General features: G+C 46.1%; 1 protein-coding gene across 1 annotated transcript in view; it reads left to right on the top strand.

The window, feature by feature from the left end:
• The window catches only part of PLCL1 (phospholipase C-like 1), a 42,632-nt gene extending 34,167 nt beyond the window's left edge, over positions 1–8,465 (top strand). The window contains exon 5 of the mRNA XM_009574811.1: positions 8,283–8,465. Coding sequence (XP_009573106.1) covers positions 8,283–8,465 — 183 coding nt within the window. The remainder of the gene's footprint in view (positions 1–8,282) is intronic.
• The last annotated feature ends 5,657 nt before the right edge of the window (positions 8,466–14,122 follow it).

Below are 14,122 nucleotides of genomic sequence, written 5' to 3' on the forward strand. Positions count from 1 at the left end.
TTTTTGACAGCCTGATATAAGGTAATTTAATTTTAACGCCCAGATGAGAGAGAAGCAAGAGGCATTTTTTAAAAAAATGAAAATAAAAGCCCACTCTTTTTATATGTAAAATGCCTGCTTGAAGGAATAGATTAGTAGCCGTACGGTGCGATCGATTTGCAAGAGCTCATGGATTTCAGTGGAGGGGTCTGTTTAAAGATCAATAGGGAAGGCTACAGCATGAGTGCTTTTGCCGCTTAGGCATTCAAGCAAATGCTTGACGTTAATTCCTTCTCAGACTTTGGTCTAGGGCCAGTAAGGTTTAGGAGGACACTTGACTGTGTTTCAGGGAGCAAGCTGGCCATGTATGTCCTTCGCCCTTATTTCATTAGGTAAACCGTGTAAGAGAATTACAAATACAGACCCTCTTTCCTAAGTTGCCATGGCTGCACAAGGCAGCGATATACTCGCGCTGGCAAGGCCAGCAGCCAGAATCAGAAGTTTTTCTAGGTATTTGCTTTTTTGCTAATTGCATGACTGTTTTTGAGGTTCTCCTTGTACGAGAGGCGTTTTGTTCGTTTCCACCTCCCAGGCTGCCCTCACGGTTTGCGTTTGGCTGTGTCCCACAATTTGGGAATCTACAAGTGATGGGCTGGCAGGTTTGTGATAAACTGGGGAGCCTTGCCCAGCACAGTGCTGAGGGGGCTGTCTCTCGGTGTCCAGCACAGCCATTTAGATTTTAACTGCACCTTTCCAACAGCTGGAAAAGAAGGTGAAAAATGCCATGGGTGTTTTTCAAGGAGGTGCCGCACCAGCAGAGGCAGCCGGCGTTCCCTCTTCCCAACGACTCACGTCACTGCCTTGTGCTACAGGATTGACTGCTTGGCTATGCAATGAACCGCCACTAGCCTCCTAGAAAACTAGCCAGGCTAATGCAGAACACCTCTGTAGATCCCTGTTTAATCATCCTCTCCAATGCAGACCTTTGGGGTGAGACCCAAATGGCAAATGGAATCAGTTAAAAAGTTTTGGGGCTTGCATGGGACAGCCTAATAATGAACAACTGGCACATTGGTCTAGTTTGGGAGTTTAAATATAAGTAGTTAAAATCAGATGGAACTGGTAACCCGGGTATTGTTCTTAACACACCACATTTACAATTTTAGCATCAGGCTCCATCCCTGGGTCAGAGTACCTGTCTGCAGTCACAAAGCCATTGAGTGTGTTAAGAGTAGTCCAGCCCGTGGCCACCATGAGTAATCACACTAGAGCCACGAGTGAGGTTAAGATTTGATCTGTATTACAAGTTAGGGCCATTCTGAATCCTACTTTACTCTGTCTGTTATTTATTTATTCTATTTATTATCATTTATTTATTCTTTTTTATTAGCATCTTCTGTGTCCCTTTGCTATGGTACCTGAACACCTACTGTGGTTGCCGAGATCCATGCCTTGAAGAGCACTGGACTAATAGACTGGAACCTGCTGAGTGCTCAGGGCGAGCCAGGGCCGAATGGGCTCTGCAAAGGGGCAGTAATCCCGATTCCTGCCTGCTTTCCCTTGAACTGCTGAGAGCCCCTTCTGCTTTTGTACAGGGAGCTCCTGGCCAGGTTGCTTTGGAGTTGCCACATGTTGGAGTTTATCAACCACCTGGAGTAATGCTGGGGGTGTTCTCTTGCTCTTACAACTGACTGCACAGGAAAAGAGACTGTGCTTTGTGAACGGTATTTGCAGAGGTGGTTACCCCTTAGCTCTTCACCCAGCAGTTGTCCTCAAGTTAGGTGCTTGCTGGCAGGAGGCTGCTGGCTGGGATACATCACCTTAGGGCTGTGGGTCTTGACAAGTTGGTGAGTGCCCTCGAGGCTGCCAGTGTTGCTTGCAGGTGTGGTTTCATTTCCAAGACTTGCGCAAATATCAGGTGTGAACAGGATTTCTTTCCCTGTGTACGTAGTAAAACAGTTGGGAAATACAGTGCCGCCAAGGCTGGTTCCACGCTCCTGGTGTTTTTCCTGGGTTTTTCCTGAGTTTCTTTCTGCTCTCTAAACCCGCTTAGCCCCCTGTGTAATGAGAGATAGGCAGGAAAGCCTGGAGCCAGCATCCGTATGGCTGGTTCATGAAATAAATGGAGAAAGGATGAAGTAAGGAGATAGAGAAATACTAGGAGGTTGTTCCTGGTAATTATTCCTCCTCCTTCTTTCTGTCTTCCTCCTCCTCCTTGCTTCCTAGGTGTCCCAGCTGCTGCCTACGGTGAGCTGAACAGATCATTCCGAGAGCTTTTGACCTCGTTGCTTGGCACAACCTTTGACTCAATTTTAACGTTCATCTAAAAACTCATGTTCACCTTGTTTTTATCACGTAACCTTGTGTCAAAGCTGCACGTGACAATCTATTCCACAATAGTTTCTCTTTCCTGCTCTTGTTTACAGAGATTTAACACTTCATGTAATGATGACTGCCTTTCCCTGGGTGGATATTTTATTTTTCATACATCTCAGATCTGTTCTCTATGTGATATAATTGATTCTCAGCTCTGTTTCCTTCTTGCAAATTTTTGCTAGACCGTGCTTTGGGCAATGGGAGAGAAGGTCTCTAGCTGTCAGTAACATGCTGATACACCAAAATGAGATGCTCAGTTTGACGTATGAAATTACTAGCAAATACTGAGAAACGCAGTGACTCAGACCCCAGCGAGGACTCGGTCGGATCGCACAATTTACTCAGTGGCAAAGCCGGTGCTGGCTTCAGCCAGGTGGAAACCAGCTCTTGCATTTGGTTCAGAATTGGGTATGTGGGAAACTACCCCCGAAACCCAGACCCTAAATGATAGACCAGTGGCACAAGGATGCCATTTAAGCACCATCTTTTATATTCGTGGCCCTTTTATTTTCCTGACAGGAAGTGAATTTCTCCTATGCAAGGGTTTAAAATAAATTGGCAAGTGATGTTTGGCCCCTGATTTTCCTGTGGGGTAACTCATTTTTGTAATCCTTTATTTTTCAGTGTGCAAGAAGTGATTATACGCTTTGTGTATAATCTTTCTGTACAGTAATTTTTCATGCCAACATGTGCACTATGATCTCTATCACAGAGAATAAAGCAAAGCTCTTGACAAACAATATGCAGTAATAATGAAAATGGTGGGGGTTTAAAGTCTGCATTGATACAGAAATAGTCTGTATGTTTTTGGAGTACTCTGTTCCAAAATGTGGATGTATCATAATCAAATTCATATCAATTGTTCCCACATTTAACTTTGAAGGAGGCATGGAAAAATATCTGCTTTTTGTAATAAGTCTAATCATTTCATTAATGATTTCCTCTCAGGATTACATTTTCAAAGCCATGTGCGATCATTTAATTGTGTGCCTCCTTATTAATATTAAACACAATTAAAGTCCCATTATGAACTTCGAAAATGCACCCCTTGTGGTAAATGCCGCCTCCAAACAGAGTATCCAAATATCACAGCAGCTTTCCAGCATTTCTGCTTTCCGAGTCCCTCGGCACCGACTACCGGTGCCGTTACCTTACCCGTGTTATCTCTGAAATGTGGAGTGATGCAATGCTTGCGCTTGTTTTATTTGGCCATGTCTGGCTTTTTCAGCCAACCACTGGCGGCCACTGGCAGCCTCTGGAGATTTTACTTTGTGATTAAATAATAATGTAAGAGCTTGTTTCTTTGAGAAAAAGTTAAAAAATAACAGTAATATGAGTGTGATGTGGCATGGGCGGTAAGACCTCTGTTATTTATTGTTTGTTTACTCAGCCCTTGAGGAGCAGAGAGGAAAGCTCCCATAATGTGCTGTCAGAGAATGTGTCTGCCAGGAGATAAGCAACCGTCTGCTCTAGCAAGCAGCAGATTACAAAATGGCCTTCGCAGCCACTGTTTCAGCCTCCCTGAAAACACGGCCAGTTTTGAACACCGGGAAGGCCCTATTGCTAAACACGGGATTTTCCACTTTGCCGGTAGTAAAGCCAAGGCACTTGCGTGGGGCAACCTGTTGGTGCAGTTCACTTCTGCGGTGGCCTTCAGGGTCCTCCTGCAGCCCCCTGATGCTGGTGCGGGCAGCTGCCAACTGGGGGGCTTCAGGTCCTGCCTGTGTGGTAGCCGGGGTCCCCAGTACTGGTGGGTACCCAGAGCTTGTAGTGTGTCATGACGTACGTGTAGCAGGGCGTTTCCTAGAAAGACTAAGAATAGAAATAGCAATTATTTATTAATGTACATACCCATGCCTATATATTTATATTTATGTAGAAATATATATGCAACATCTAAAACAAAAAAAATATTGTGGAGTTGAACACAAAATGGTGCCACTTACCTAACCCCCCTCCTCCTCTCACTTCCCCAAGCTCAGAGTCTGGGTTGTTGTTGGATATAATGAGCTGTCGTCTTAATTCATAAAAACTTAGGAGTTTGATTTGGTAAAAAACAAAAAATAATAAAAAACAACATACAGAATTCGTCTCATCTGTGGCCATTGCCAGCGTCTATCTAGAACTACTTACGCTTCTTAAAGCCTTTCATGGGTCACTGAAACTGAGCATTATTTCAAGCCATGTCAGATTATCCCTGTTTTCTAAGTAGTATTAGCCTGTCAAGGTAAGGGCTTATAATCTTACACTTGCTTGACAAGCTGCATTATTTGTACTGTAATGTTAATTTGTGCTGAGGCTCCGCAGTTAGTTGTAGTTAGGTGTATGAAACCTGACATTTAATGTTCCCTAACTCTAAATAAAAATGGTCCCCTTGATCAGTTTTTCAAGTAGAACACCTGATCAATCTCTTCTGGCTTAATTTAGTGTCCTGCCAAACGCTGAGTTTAACCTTTCTCACAAGTATTTATTTTCAGGAAGGCTGATGATCTCAATAGCAGAAGGGAGGTAGATGGATAGATGCCGATGTGGACCATTGTGATCTCTCTTTGTCTGGAAGAGAGATGCTTTGTTTGTAAGAGCGAAGAGGATTGTTCTGTGCACAGAGATGGTCACAATGACTGATTTAGAAGATGGTTTCAATGCAATCGTACTTTTAAAGTTTACTCCAGCTTCTATCCAGTATTTAGTTCGTTAAGGTGTTGACACAGTTTTGCTGACATTTTTAAGTGGATTATGCTCACAGCCAGTTTTTCAAAGCAAACAGATGGCTTTTCAAACAGAGCATGCCCACAGATTTTTTTTTTTTTTTGATAGTGTCTCTAGAAATATGACAGCTCTGTCAGAGGGGGCTGGTTTGTCATTAATTTTCTTGTGACAGATGATTCAAAATAATTTTTGCTCCTTCCGCTTGCTTAAATGAACCAGCTGTTTAAAAATAAAAAATATAAGGAGGCTAAGACATAAATCAATTGGTCTGCACATGAATGGAATTGCACTATTTTGACAAGTCCATTTCTGTTTTTAGATCACTGTAAAATAAGAATGTCTTCAAAATATTGGAAGTATGCTCAGGAGGAGCGTTCTTCTTGGAACCCGAAGACATGTCATGCATTGCCTCAGATGAAACCTGTAATCTGAATTGCCTGGTTACTTAAATGTGAAATCGGAATATGCATAAGGGAGAGCGGGTGGCTCAGCACCCTCACACGGGGTGTGAAGTCCCTTGGCTTCTGGGGACTTCAGATACGAGTCTTGGCAGGGCGGACTCAGGCTGTCATCCTCCAAGCGGGGGTGTATCAAATCCCAAGTAGCTTGCCTTAAATGAGTGTCTCAGAGAGTCCCTAGGCAAAGACACGGTTTGGGGGCCACTCTGAGAAAGATTTCCGTGCTTTGCCCGCACTCTGAGAAGGAAGAGAATATGAAGGAGGTGACATAGACTCAGCAGAAGCTCTTTGTGTCAGCTTATGGAGCTGTATCCATCTTGTGCTGCTGCATGACGGGAAATCCTCCTCCTCTGTGCACGGCGTGGGTGATTGTTCCTGCTGCCCAGGGAGATGATGGCCATGCCACAGTAGAGGACAAACTCCTGGAAGTCTGTCCCCAGACACCCCAACTAAGAGGATGCCAGGTGCTTCAGGGGACTGGGCCTTCATCATCATCATCTTCCTTCTCTGTTGCACTGGCTTTCCCAGATTTCGGGCTTAGTTGTTCTTGGTGCTGTAGGGATGTCTATTTTGAGTTGTTTCTTGTGCTAAGGGGATTTTTATGTTCTTGTGCGTGAATACATAGTGCCAGGTTTTGACTTAGAGAAGTTGAGGCTGCGAAGCATCATCACACCGATTTTGTCTGCATGTTGGTGCATCCTTTGGTGTCTTCAGTTCCACGTGCATGATAAGAAAAAGCAGCAGCCCCCCTGCAGCTGGGTCTATTTCATCCTAAAAACCAGTTATTTAAAACTGCATTTGTGTAATGAAGAATCTACCACCCTTTTTGATAACATTATCATGTCATTAATGATACTGCTGATCCAACTGCCCTGTGCCAGTTTGCAGACAGAGAGGGAGACTGGGCGCTCGAGGCAGCTAGGGAGCTCCTGGATTCCTGCCGTTAACCATAAGCTCAACCTCTGTCCTAAAAGCAAGATCACAGCTATGTGAAATATGTGCTGCGTAAATTATTCTTGTTTTGTTTTTTCAAACCATGTCTGCTCACTGGATCCCAAGCTATTTGTCTGCATATTCCCATAACTGCCATGCTGCCGAGATACAAATCTCTTCAAAAGAGCTTCATACCAAACAGCACAGAGCCGCTCGTGCAGTCCCAGTGCTTTTTGTTACTCTCGCATTGAGTTGGATTCCCAGCATCTGGGTAGTGATTTGCATTGTTCAGCAACCACCAGGAGATGAGGCAATCACGTTCCCGGGCACGGGCTGCCATCCCTGGCTGTTGTGGTTTTCCACGTGGTGTTTACCAGTGCAGCGGGACTTGCAAGCCACCATTGTTTCTTCGTTGTGGACATTGTTTGCAGGGGCTCAGGCGGTGCAAGTCCGGTGCCAGGCGCTGGCAAAAAGGGAACTGTGCTCATTGGTGTGGGATAAATCCTTCCTCTTATCTCTGGGGAAAGGGCGAGCAGAGAGATGCTCCCACTACTGGAAGGTATCGTGCTGTGACTCGTCCAACACATCTGGTTCGTTTTGAGAACCGAAGGAGGGTCAGTGATCAGTTGCCCCTCCAGCGTGCCCCAGCTCCTGCTGTAATATCTGTTGTCTCCTCTGAGACCCCGCGAAGCATCTGTGGTTCACAGGAGGTCAGGTTAGGTTGCAGGGATGCGAATGTGACATTTCAGTCAGCGGAGGTATATTCCTTCTGAATATGCGTATAACCAGCTGCAGCCGGTGGTGTGCTTTAAGCTGTACTTTGGGTGACATTAGGAGAAGAGCAGCTCAAGTTCTTAGTGATACTGAATTTTAATAACCAGATGCATCTCCTGGCTTTTATTTATTTGTATCCTCTAGCACCAGAACCTTGTCGCTTCGTGGCACTTGATATATCAGTATTGCATAAATATTCATTTTGGCATTTCTGAACACCAACTCCTTAATACAAATTTCACGTAACACGTTTTTCCTGATAGTTACAAATCGGATTGACATCCTGTTACTCACCTCACCTTTACAGGCTCTGAGAAGATACAGAAGCAGGCTTTTGCTCATCAAGTCTCTCATTCCCATTCGCCTGCTCAAAGGTCCCAAACAAAATGGTTCAGATGGATTCGGTGTGGCACTGCAGGGTGCTGTGCTTCTTACAAGTGTGCAGTTTGGCCTGCCTCTGCTAAAGGAGGGCCCAAGGCTGGGTAGCAAATCCAGGTGCAAGGAGGGGTGGGTAACCAGGGTCTCGGAGCTCATAGGGGCCCCCCGGCTGGGGACATGCCGTCATTGCCACGTGGGATCTGATGCCAGGGGTGTTCCTGCAAGGATGTAGCAGTGGCACGGGGAAGGGGGTGCCGTGTGCCATCGCTGCCCCATACCTGGCAGGTCCTTGCTGTCGACTGTGGAAGAGGAAATGCTTTCCCCCATGGGGCTGGGCCCCCTGGGAGTGATGGGCTCCTCAGGACCAGGCCCAAATTACCTCCCAAGGGGTCCTGGAAGGGGATGGGAGTCTGGTGCCTGTCCCTCTCACCTTTCCCACTGTGCCGGCTGCTGCCTTCCCCACCGAGCCGGGTGCCAGGCTGCAAGAGGGCCTTCAGTCCCTTCCCCGGAAGCTGGCATTCATGGGGGGCAGAGGGGATTTGAGACAGGACCTGGATCCTGTTCCACGGCACCGAATAATACGGCAGAGACACAAGAGCAGTATTGCCGCTTTTGGTCCCGAGCGATGTGTGCGATCCCTGACTCTCTCCTGCATGTCTGTCTGTGCATCCTCAGGGCCAAGGAGATCTCCTGAAGAACGCCAAGAACGAAGCCCTGGAGAACATGAAGCAGATCCAGCTGGCGTGCCTGTCGTGTGGACTGAGCAAAACTGGAAGCGGGCATGCAGACGCCAAGTCAAAACGGTGCCTGGAGGCAATACAGGAGAAGGATACCGGAGATGAGAACGGGAGGCTGTGAGGGGAGGCAGAGCTGTCGCATTTGTCACAGATTTCAATAACTCTAAACTATTTTTTTAAAGCATTTAGAAATTCACACAGGAATAATAGTATTAAAATCCTCACAATGTCAGTATTTTAATGCAGTTAATTTATCTAAGTTAAACTCTGGTAGTGAGATTTCTAATGAAGCCAAGCTGTCTGTATGCAAGTGCGTGTGTCTGTGCGCACATGCAAATCCTGTAGACGCCCTTTCACGCATTACGTTAGCCATTTGCTAATTTATTCCTTTGTCATCTTTGAATAGGCCTGTTCATTCTGAAGATCAAAACAAATAGAGAGTACTTGTATCAGTTTTGTGCTTTATTTTACTCTCCAGCTTTTATCATTTAACTTAGAGGTTACATTACTGTTATGCTGTTTAAACAAACAAACAAAATACAACAACAAATGTCACCGACAGCTGTTTTTGTGAGGGCAAAAACAGTGGTTTGCTGCAGATCCTGAACGCGATTTTTAATGAACAATTCAAACCAAGTAAATGAGATACTAAATGGTCAGAGTTGCTGGATAGATTATGATTAGATTTGAGGTGTACATTTCACTGAATTTTAGCAAACTGCTCTTCAGGATACACCCAGATAGCACATACTAACGTAAGAACTAGCTGATTTATTTCATTGCAGTAAATCATTGCTACCTTGTAGATCTGCGGGACAGCTACAGTCTTTGCTGATAGGCATTAACTCGTGTAGTAATGAACATAGCTAGTCAGCCCCGTAGTTATGAGGAGAGCTGTGAATATCCTTCGGTGATCATGAACTCTGAAGGTGAACTTCAGGCCGTTCTGAAACACCCAGTGGTGCCCGTATCGGAAGGAAGGTTTTACAGATTTCACAAACTGTTGAGCTTTGCTGCAAGAGGTGTGAGAGGTCAGACCTTGCTTGCCACCTTCTGCTTAGATGTTGAAGTCAGTTGGATGAAGCAAGCAGGATCTGGCCTTACGTTGTTGCGGTTAAGAATCATGCTGTGCTAGAAATTTGAAGCAAGGCTGCAGAACTGCTACAGACGTAGTGAAGAGAAATAGCTTGGGGAAAAAACAGGATACCAGCATTTTTGAGCAGCAGTTACAAATATCCTGACACATGCCAGTTGTTTAGGGTAGTTCTGAGAATTGGATGCCTCTTTGTTCCCCTGTAGAAAGGAGACGGAGAATGTCACGAAGCAATGCATCCTCGTCCCTCCCAGTGTCCAGCTCATGTATGCTCACAGCGTTCATTTCAATCGTTTAAGTACTGTGCTTGAGTGTAGTATTTGTGTTACCTTTAACAGGACTAAGTGTTTTATGGTTATAAAAAAGACTATATTTATTTAAAGCATTGCTTTTATTTTGAAAAGCTACTTTTTAAATTAATTTGATTAACAAATATGCTAATTTTCTGAACTTAACAAAAAGTAATTGCTGAAAGTTTGACCATTGGAGAATCTTATATAGCTATTGTGTTAAGTTATTTTTGACTTCTTAATAACACTATTATGTTCATGTTGCACATTACTGAGAGAGTAAAGCTATGAAACAACTTTGACCCATGGTTTTAAAGTGATTTAACACAGAAGGTAATCAGCGAGACTTGGATAAAGGTGGGTTAGAGTGGGTAAGTTGCTTGAAAGGAGGTCCTGCTCTAATAGGAACTGTACTATTGCACAGGTTATAACTCGGATGCCTTAAAAACTATTTCAGGAAAACTTGCCATACTTGTTCAGATCCAGCCCTAAATGCTCTATTTATCTCTCCATTAGATTATGAGTGTGTATTCAGCCTTCGCTGAGGTCTAGATAGGGGTGTCTTTTGTGTTTCAGGCAAGGCATAAAGCCCAGATCAATGGTGTAAGTGTGCAGGTTCACGTTTTGCCTTCCTGGGTTACCTTCCTGATTTCATCATGGGTTGTGTTTATACAAAAAACAGCACTTAGCCTTCCGTATTTACAGTTGGGGAGGATGGAAATTGTCAGCCTAGCACCACCAATTGTGAAGGATCAGCCTTTGGAAAGCATGTCTCTCGGAAGGGAGAAATTGCTTCAGGAAGGGTGAGTGGCTTGCCTCTGGGGGTTTCATTTAAACCTAGAAATAGCTTGATTTTCTCAATTTGAAAGGCTATCCTAATGTCTGTATAGGAACTGCTGGCAAAATACCTTCTAGTCCTCCTTCCTTCTCTGATGTTATAAACAAACGAACATAAAATTACATAGAGAAGGGCTTGCTTTCTGTGCTCACATGGAAAGGGGTACCACATAGCTCTTGCTCTATATGTATTTGCGGAACCAGAAGACAGTGGCTGGATGGAAATCCCACAGCATGCATGCCCACACCTTTCATGCCATGTTTAGCATTCATGTCACGTCCTGTGCCAAGGTCATGCTGTGTGGCTTTCTGTGCCAAAATACAGGGAGCAGAAGACCTCGGGCACCCAGGATTGCCCCAAGTGGCTGAGACTGCGCCTGGCACTGGCGCCCACGGCCCTGCAACTGGAGCTGCTCCACCCTCCCTCCCAGAGAGGGCAGGTTGCAAAAGCTCTTCCTCTGTGCCCCTTTTGAAGTCACTGGGAGTGGAAGTGGACGCTAAAGTGGCAGTCGGCATAATAAAAATTTAGCCTTAAGGAGAATACGTGGAAAAATCATATCCAGCATCGACAGCAACAACACACGGGGGACTGACAGCCTGGCCTTTTGGGGAGGGTTTCATGGCACGCCTGGCTTCCTGCAGTGGCACAACAACCTTCTCCGGGCCCTGTGCTGGTACAATTTACCTGATGTCCCACCTGAATGGGCGGATATTATCTGTATCACTTCTGGTGATGTCAGGAAAGGGTTATGGGTATTTGCAGTTGTTTGCAGTGTGGTTTAGCAAGTAGATGTCAGAGCAACTCTCAGGGACTGGCATGGGGAGGTGTATTCCAGAGGAAATACAGGAGTGAATCTATCTGGGTTCTCGTTCCACCTCTGCCACCGAGTCCTACATCTTTACAGTATCTATTCTCCCTGTGTCGTTCTCTCATCTGTAAGATAAGAGTGATGATGTTTTCCTTCCCAGACATGGATTAGGTGACAGGTTTCTGAAACCCCTTTGAGTGTGCTGGTGCTCTCAGGAGAACATCCAGGCACTGTGTTTGGGCTGTCCTGTAACACCAGTGTCTGCCAAGTCCTCCCACTGCTGGTGAGCGCAGGTGAGCCAGCGCGTGCGAGGAGGACTGAGCCACGACCTGCTCCTCTCTCCCAAGGGCATCAGTTCCTTCAGCGCTCAGGGTACGTTGTCCACGTGCTTGTGTGTCTGGCCCCTACCAAACTGCACCTTTGGCCAAGTTCCTGCAGATTTCCCAAGCAAAGACAGGGCGGGTGGCTCAGAGAGGCCCTGGCAGCACCTTCCCTGGGGCACGAGGCTGCAGCGTGACCTCTGCCTGTGTGTTAAGCACCAGGGCCCACGAGAGGAAAAGTGGATGCAGAGGTTTCGCTTGGATTTTGCTTCTTATGTACATGAAGGAATCCAGCATGGGAAATAAGGCTGAATTAGTCCAGCTGTGCACGCACCTGATTAGCCTTAAATCAGCATGAATAGTTTTTACCAAATTTCACATGCTGGCATGACCAGCAGGACTGAACCTTTCCCCCTCCCTCAGCATCAGTTAAAGCACCATGCTGTTCTGCTGCTTTCTGTATCATTTTTCATGCATTCTATTCCCTGTTTTTTAAAGGGATAATGCAGCTTCCCAGTGCAAACAAGGTGAGAGTTTTGCATGTTCTTGTTTCTGAGATTCATCTCCCAAAATAGATCATTATCAGATAATTGCATGCACGGAGAGAGCTTTCCTGTATAATAATCCATCTCTTCCATCTATCTGTTCAGACCAAAACATTAGGTTGTAGCCTCCTTGGCCTCCATCCCACTCCTATAGCGATAGACAGCAGCCTCGCGCAGGGGACTAACTCAGGAAGCTTCAGAAAAGAAAAAGGTGAGAGGGTCGCAGGAGCAATCTCTTCTCGCCTCCCCTGCTTGCTGTGGGACTGAGCGTGGTGGCCCCGGCTCATATTGCAGCAGCAGTAGGTGATGCACGCGTTCAATAAATCTGAGATTTACCTCTTATAAAGTGCAGTGCTTAGCAGGTGAAAGGTGATTGTGAAGGGAGAAAACATCTGGGCACAGTGAATGTGCACTTGGGAATGGACCAAACACCAGGCGCCCAAACGCCCTCCCCTGTCAGCCCCTCTCACCTCCCTGGGCAGGCATGAAAATCCAAAGATTTCCATACTATTGTACCTGTAAAATTGTCTCCAAATTGCCACACCAAGCACAAGGCGATATGTTTCTCCGGGCAGCTGGTGAGTACTGTTGGGATACATTTCCTGGGTCCAAAGCGCAAGTGCTGTTTGAGACTCTTCTGGCACGGTCCTTTCGGTTCGCCTTTGCACAGACTCGGGCTGAGCAGTCTTGCATTTCTTTCCACAGCAGGTCCCTGAAAAAAATGTTTCCTTTTTAAAATAACATTGGGGATTATGTGAGTTCAGTAACTGAGATGTGAGCGGCCAGGCCAGAAATGTGATACAAGCGCTGTCCCACCAGCTGTTCCTCTGCAACGGAGAGTACTGCGTGCACATGCCCCCGATCCAATGGGTCATGTTTTAAATGAGGATTTTCTACTCTCTTTGATTATTTTAAACAGTTTGTGAATAAATTGCTTTTGCAGAAAATATTCATGGAGTAATTTCAAGAAAATGTGCAGAAATCAAAATCTCGGCAGACAACGCATGAGCGGGAGGCAGTGTTACGTTTGACAGCTGTTTGCTGTGCACAGTCCACACCACCCTCCTCTGGGAACTGGAAGAAAAATGAATGATTGCAAAGGCAAGTTTGAGTATTGGCGGTGTTTGTCAGAAGTATTTTCCCTGTTAAACTGTGCAGTGGGGACTCATTCATTAAGACTTGAATATAGTAGGGTGGGGAAGCAAACGTGATACTCGAGGCCATAAGTAAGTGAGCATGGAGAGGAGGCGGTGTATTGGTATGTGTCGCGGGATGCTGAGTTTTGGGGTCTGTGGGTGAGCGCTGGCCAGGAGTCCCCAGGAGGAGCCATCACCCTCCCTGCAGTGGCGGTGAAGGGCTGTTTGGGCAGGGAGCACGTTGGTAACTGGTGGGGTTGGTTTCCACCAGCAGAAGTTTGCACAGACCTCAACATGGTGTGGCACGGTGGCTGTGGCGATTGGTCCCATCCCTGACCCATGGATCACCGTGGCTGCGGGATGGCTGTGGGAGAAACCCTCAGCGGACGGGAGAGCGCCAGGATCTAGAGGCACTCCCACCAGCGGGAGCCCTCCCGGCACTGGGCGGGTTCGCGGCGGCTGGGGCTGCGGCACTGATGGCGCTGGACGCAAGCAGCTTGTCGCTGTGGTGCAGTGGATAGGAGTGCTGTTCAATGCGGTTTCTGGCTGCAGGTGTCAGTCAGTTTTAAGTGACATCTCATTAAATCACCTAATTTGACTCTGGCATGCAAAATCACAAAATTGCTGTGCTTCAGTGATATAATGTGCCACCAAGAGCATCGTAGATATTTCTGCCTGCATTGATGTATCAGGTGTTATTTTTTGTAAGACAAAACTGATGATCTTTTTTGACCTGAAAGTATTAGTC

This window comes from Fulmarus glacialis, unplaced genomic scaffold, assembly GCF_000690835.1.
Source record: "Fulmarus glacialis isolate BGI_N327 unplaced genomic scaffold, ASM69083v1 scaffold13733, whole genome shotgun sequence".
NCBI lineage: Eukaryota > Metazoa > Chordata > Aves > Procellariiformes > Procellariidae > Fulmarus > Fulmarus glacialis.